This window comes from Nicotiana sylvestris, chromosome 3 (assembly GCF_000393655.2).
Source record: "Nicotiana sylvestris chromosome 3, ASM39365v2, whole genome shotgun sequence".
NCBI classification, from domain to species: domain Eukaryota; kingdom Viridiplantae; phylum Streptophyta; class Magnoliopsida; order Solanales; family Solanaceae; genus Nicotiana; species Nicotiana sylvestris.
This window is the reverse complement of record NC_091059.1, coordinates 8,785,569-8,792,019: the sequence shown is the minus strand read 5'-3', so window position 1 is coordinate 8,792,019 and position 6,451 is coordinate 8,785,569. Positions and strand designations below refer to the sequence as shown.

The window sequence follows — 6,451 nt, the reverse complement described above, 5'->3', positions numbered from 1 at the left end:
GATCGTTCACCAATCGACTCATATTCCTTTTTATACGGATATATATTTTCAAAAAACCCAGCATTATCTGATTCTATAACTGTATTATTATGAATGTCGGGATTTTCTGATTTATGAACCAGAAATCGATATACTTTACTATTGGTCGCATATCCTATGAAAACACAATGAACGGTTTTCGGTTCTATTTTTACCCTTTTGGGTTTAGGAACTTGCACTTTTGCCAAACATCCCCACACTTTAAAATAATTCAAGTTGGGCTTCCTTCCTTTCCATTTTTCATATGGAATGGATTGTGTTTTGCTATAGAGTACTCGATTTAGTATCCGGTTAGCCGTAAGAACGGCTTCCCCCCACAAGTTCTATGGCAGACCAGAACTTAACAACAATACGTTCATCATCTCCTTTAATGAACGATTCTTTCTTTCCGCAATTCCATTGGATTGGGGAGTGTAAGGGGCTATTGTTTGATGAATAATTCCATATTATAAACATATTTCTTCAAAAGGAGATTCATATTCACCACCCCTATCACTTCTTATCATTTTAATTTTCTTGTTAAGTTGCATTTCAGCTTTATTTTTGTATTGCTTGAACGCGTCTATTCTATTAAGTAAGTAAACATAGCAATATCGAGTACTATCGTCAATAAAAGTTATGAAATACTTCTTTCCACCGCGAGATGCTATTGACTTCATGTCGCAAATATCTGTGTGAATTAAGTCTAAAGGATTTGAATTTCTTTCAAGTGACTTATAAGGATGTTTAACATACTTCGACTCCACACATATTTGACATTTTGATTTGTCTCATTCAAACTTAAGCAATACTTCAAAGTTAATCCTTTTCCGTAATGTTTTATAATTTACATGACCCAAACGTATATGACATAGTTCATTTGACTCAAGTAAGTAAGACGAAGCTGAAATTTTATTATTATTCTCAACAACCATTACATTCAGCTTGAAAAGGCCCTCAGTGAGATAACCTTTTCATACAAACATTTCATTCTTACTTATTACAACTTTATCGGATACAAAAATACATTTAAAACCGTTCTTAACAACACAAGTCCAACAGAGACTAAGTTCTTCCTAATCTCGGGAACATGAAGGACGTTGTTCAAAGTCACCACCTTGCTAGAAGTCATTTTTAGAAATATCTTCCCTCATCCTTCAATTTTGGCCGTTGCAGCATTTCCCATAGAAAGCGTCTCTTTGGGTCCAATAGGAGCATATGTAGCAAACGCTTCCCTAACAGCACAAACATGGCGAGTGGCTCCAGAATCAATCCACCACTCCTTAGGATTTCCCACCAGGTTGCATTCATAAAGCATAGCACACAAGTCATCAACATCTTCGTGCTTTTCAACTGTGACCACGTGATTTTTGTTTACACGACAATTACTCCAAAAGAAATCAAAATAATAACAAATGGCCTTGCTGTACAATTTTTGGAATTTATGTGGCATTTTTTGTTAGCTATTTGTCATTTTGTCTGTGTTTATTTAGTCTTATCAAACAAAAATACAAAAAATATATGTCGTGTGTAAGTTTAGGATATCATTCTACTATTAGGAATTAATCAAACCATAATTCGGTTATTAAAAGGAAAATCACAAAAAATATGCATCTTTTATTCTATTTTTGTCATTAAGTGATGTTATTTTAATTAAATGTTAATATGTGTGATAATTGTTGTTTAGTGTTTGTATAGTTTTTGTTTTTACAATTTAGTTGAGATTTTTAGAAATAAAAGAAGAAAGAAGAAAGGGATTTTCGGATTGGGCCAGTTTGAATTAAATAAGAACAGGCCCAAACCAAAATAACCTAGTCCGAATCCCCTTTTATCCGGTCCAATTAGGCGGGCCACACGACTGTCCAAATGACGTCGTTGTGTCACCCTCAATTTGGACCGTTGATCTCACTAGATTGATGGTCCAGATCACTCACCCATAACCCCATACCCGACTTGTTACCCGGACCAACCCCGACCCCAATACTAAACCAAACGACACCGTTTGATTAGCTCTTGGATCTTGGCCGTTGATGTTAATTGATCCAATGGCCAGGATCAAAACACACACCCCATATATAACCCCTCATCTCTCACCCCGCACCCCCAAGCCAGACCCCTCCCTCATCTTCATCTCCCTCATTAGACCCAAACCCCACGAAACCCTAGCGCCGCCCCCCTTTCCCTTCACCGTAAACCCGGCGGCATCAATGCCGCCGGCCACCATTTTAACACCCTAAGACCACTCAACCACCCTAAATCCAAATCCACCAACCGTTTAGTTCGAATCAATCCCTAGGTTCTCGAATCTTCATTTGAAGATCCGAGCAAAACCTCGATCTACACCAACCTACCCCAGATTCACACTAGACACTCCCCTGACCTCCCTCGTGACCAAACCAAGCTTGGTTTGGTCCGAATCCAACCAGGACAACCTGAATCCCAAATCTGCCTTAGGAACCCTAGAAGTCCTGAGTCCGTTTTTTGTCCGTTTAAACCAGAAGATTAGGGTCTAATGGACCTTAATCGAAGTGTTCTCAGTTTGAGAACACTTCGATTAAAGTCCGTTCAACCCCAAGAAAGGTCGATTCAAATCCGAGACAAGGCCTCCTGATTTTTCAAGCCTTTAAGGTATTTCTGTTTTCCTTTTCCTTGTCAGTTCATTTTGTTGCTTTGTTATAGTTGAATGTCTGTTCATGTGTCCAAATGTTTAGTTGATTTGTTTTGAATTTTTTGTGTCGCCTGTTCTGTCCTTGCCCGGACCTCTCATTTGGTCGAATCTTTGTTGCTATTTGTTGATGAGTGTATGTGTTTAACAGAGTAATCGATTGAAATAAATTTCGATCGATTAATTAGTTCCAGGGTCATTTCTTGTTTTGACAGTGCAATCTGAACCCCTGCTCAATACTGTTCGATTTCAATCATTAGCTGTTGATTATATGTGTTGTAATTTGTGTAGTCGATTCAATATATGTCGTCAATTAGTTTCAGCCTTGAATGGTAATAATTTGACTCATGTTATTCATTTTCTGCTGAAGCTTTGCTTGAATCCAATTAAGAATTGAGTATAGCTACTTGTTAGTGTGCTTATTTGAATCAGAAATCACCTAAGGATTGGATAGCTATTAGTGTTAGCAAGAATTACAGATTGTAGTTCAATTTAATAGCATGTATGCTCACTTTTGACTCTGGGCAGCATGTGTTTGGTCAGAAGTTAGGGAATTAGAATAATTGACAGCATGTGCTGTCAGGATACATTCCTGCTGCCCATGTTTGGTTTAGTTTAATAAAATGATAAAGCATTTTAATAATGAAAAGAGGTTTTTGTCAGGAGAATATCATGGGAGGGGGCTTTATTTTAATCTGTTGAGTGGAAAGAACAACAGGAGAACATGTGAGGGAATTGAGTTTGTCTAACAGGCTGTTTTGAATGGGCTGATGCTAGGATAAATAGAGGAGGATTCCATTAGTCAAAGGGAGGACAGACAGTGGAGAGTTCAGAGAGGGGGAGAGTTCTGAAACTCAGAAAATATAGTTCTGAAATAAGGAAGCAAAAATAGTTTTGAAAATCAGAAAAAGAGGGTTCAGAAATCAGGGAGGGAGATAGAAAAGAAATTTCTGCTTGTTTGATTGAAACTGAAAACACTGCTTTTCCTCATCTTTTTCTGTTTGGAAATTAGCATTAATCTGCTACTGGTTCTGTCAGACTTAGGATCTTTCCTTTGAGTATTTGAAAAATCAGCAACTGTATTCTATTATTGTATCGGATCCATCTGTTACCTGTTTGGAATGACATTGGAGTTTCCTGGGTCTCAACTAGGCTTTGTTCTTTTACTTGGACATTGGGTACTGTATCATTGAGTTACTACTTGGTTTATTCTACCTGGGGTTGTCATTGCTGCTGTATTTGTTGTCGTTGCTGCTATCCTTTGCTACTGCTGCTGACTTCTCTACCTTCTTCTTCTTCTTTGCACTTCAGCATCCAGGTACACATTTTGAATCCCACACTGATGTAACATAACAACGAATATGGAATGAAAGACGCGAAGAATTTTTCAGTCATTTGGTGTTGTATCTATAGTCTTATAAAGTATTAGTAGATTTGTGCAAATCTTTAGGTTGTAACTCAATAGGGAAGTACAACTGGTAGCTTCGTATCTAATTAAAAACTTAGTTTGTTTAATTATTGCGATTTACAATGGTTTAGCTTGTTTAGCTGTACACATGATGTAATTCGTGGGATGCATGAGTAGTTGGTATAGCAATAACTAGACTTCATCTTTAGTTATATGTTGTACATAAGGTACTATTTCTAATCTTGCCAAATGTAATATAGTTTCTTTTTCATCCTTTGAGCTAACGTTATTAAAACCAATTCCATTAGGCAGTCTATAGAATCATGTTCAAATCCTATTAGTAGCAGTTTCTAGTAGCTAACTCCATTAATCTAGTTCAAATAAGTTAGTTTAAATTCGAACTTGAAGAACAATCAGCGTAAGTTTAGCATTTTTTTCATTAATCTTGTACGTTAATCTCCTTTAGCAAATTAAAAGCATGCTCGCTCATGGAATAAGGCTCGAAACGATTCCCCACCTCGTAAATAATTAATCCAATAACTAATAAGAGGCCAGAACTGGCCAAGCATGTTAATTTAACTAGCATGTATTTTCTTTCTTCTATTCTTTAGAGACAAACATAATAGAAATGTAGTCGCTGTAGGTTTATCCTTTCAAACAAGGAGACGAGCCTCGCCAAATAAAAATGCAAATCGCAGGGCCCTCAATAATTGATCATAATAAATACTTAGAATTTGGGAAGGACTGTTTAGTGAATTTTACTGTTTTCCCCAAAGATAATAACGCGTCAGACTCTTTAGGCGCGATTTAATCAAATTATATTCTTAAATTCTGGTGCGCATTTATTCGACCCAAATTCAAATCTCAACGGAGTCGAAATGTGTTAACAACTACGGGTGCATTGATTGTGACGTGGTTCGAGACGCATTTTTACGACGTTGCAATTCTATAAAAATAAATGATAATAATAAAAGCAGTTTAAACTTAATAAAAGCATATAAGTCACGACATGTATTCAAATCAGATATTTAGCCATTATAACAATTTAAGCGACCGTGCTAGAACCACGGGATTCGAGGGTGCCTAACACCTTCCCTCGGGTCAACAGAATTCCTTACTTAGAATTTCTGGTTCGCAGACTTCATTCGGAAAGTCAAATATTTTCCTCGATTTTGGGATTCAAGAAAAACCGGTGACTTGGGACACCAAACGTCAAACCTTTCCCAAGTGGCGACTCTGAATTAAATAAATAATCTCATTTCGAATATTGTCACTCAAATTGGAAAAAATCCCTCGCGCATTTACCCTTCGGGGCGGGCGCGCGTAAAGGAGGTGTGACATCAACCATGTTTGCTTGACCCTTCTTCTTGTCTTTCTTTGGAGCACGACAATCTACAAATCTCTGTCCAGCTTTTCCACAGTTGTAGCAATTTCCGTTGAACCGCTTCTTGCTTGGGTTATTTTTTGGTCCAGAAGTCGTCTTCCTCTTTCTGTTATTTTGAGAAGCATCTTCAGCAATGTTTGCTCCCATTATTGTTGAGTTTCCACAGCCTTTCTTTTCAACAGCTTTGTTGTCATCTTCGATTCTCAACCGAACAATGAGATCTTCAAGGGACATCTCTTTGCATTTGTGTTTCAAGTAGTTTTTGAAGTCCTTCCACAAAGGAGGCAACTTCTCAATCATCGCTGCAACTTGGAATGTTTCATTGATGACAAGACCTTTAATGACAATTCTATTAGTAAAAATAATAAATTTAGTACTTTCAATATCGGTATTAATTCGACTTATATCTTCAGCAAGGAGATCATAAATAATCACTTGCAATTCCTGAACTTGGGTAATAACAGACTTGCTATCCACAATTTTGTAGTCTAAAAATTTAGTGGCAATAAATCTCTTCAACCCGGCATTTTCAGTTTTGTATTTACTTTCAAGCGCAACCCACGATTTTTTTGACGTCTCCATATTACTATAGACGTTATATAGATCGTCCTCCAGTTCGCTAGGAATGTAATTCTTGTATAGAATATCAGAATGCTTCCTCGACTAAGTCACGAGTAAACGGTCATTTTCTGGAGTTTCGTCGGGCAGAACCGGAACATCTTCCGTAATGAATTCTGTAGACTTAAAGTAGTCAAGTAGAAGAACATCTTCTGTAGCCACCATTTGAAATCAATTCTGAAAACTTTTCTGGGTTTTTTCGCCGGTGCCAATGCCGGTGTTCTGCTTGTCGATGCATTGGAAGTCACCATCGGAATAGTTTGATTTCTGTTGTCATTCGTCATTTTTCTGTAAAAGAATGATACAAACAAAAGTTTAAAACTGGAGTAAAAAATCACATAGATTTTAATCTCCAATG

General features: G+C 37.1%; 1 protein-coding gene across 1 annotated transcript; it reads right to left on the bottom strand.

The window, feature by feature from the left end:
• Positions 1–1,168: 1,168 nt before the first annotated feature.
• LOC138887019 (uncharacterized) lies at positions 1,169–6,057 on the bottom strand. The gene is made up of 2 exons (XM_070168728.1): positions 5,451–6,057; positions 1,169–1,371 (listed from the first exon to the last, which is right to left on the bottom strand). The coding sequence occupies exons 1-2, from the start codon at positions 6,055–6,057 to the stop codon at positions 1,169–1,171; spliced, it is 810 nt and encodes a 269-aa protein (XP_070024829.1).
• Between the last annotated feature and the right edge of the window lie 394 nt (positions 6,058–6,451).

What these genes read in the sequence shown, in the direction of transcription:
- LOC138887019 (XM_070168728.1), bottom strand. Translation starts at nt 6,057, where the DNA reads ATGGAGACGTCAAAAAAATCGTGGGTTGCGCTTGAAAGTAAATACAAA. An exon ending in AAAGAAAGACAAGAAGAAGG is followed by an intron (nt 1,372 to 5,450) that starts GTCAAGCAAACA and finishes ACGTGGTCACAG; the next exon opens with TTGAAAAGCACGAAGATGTT.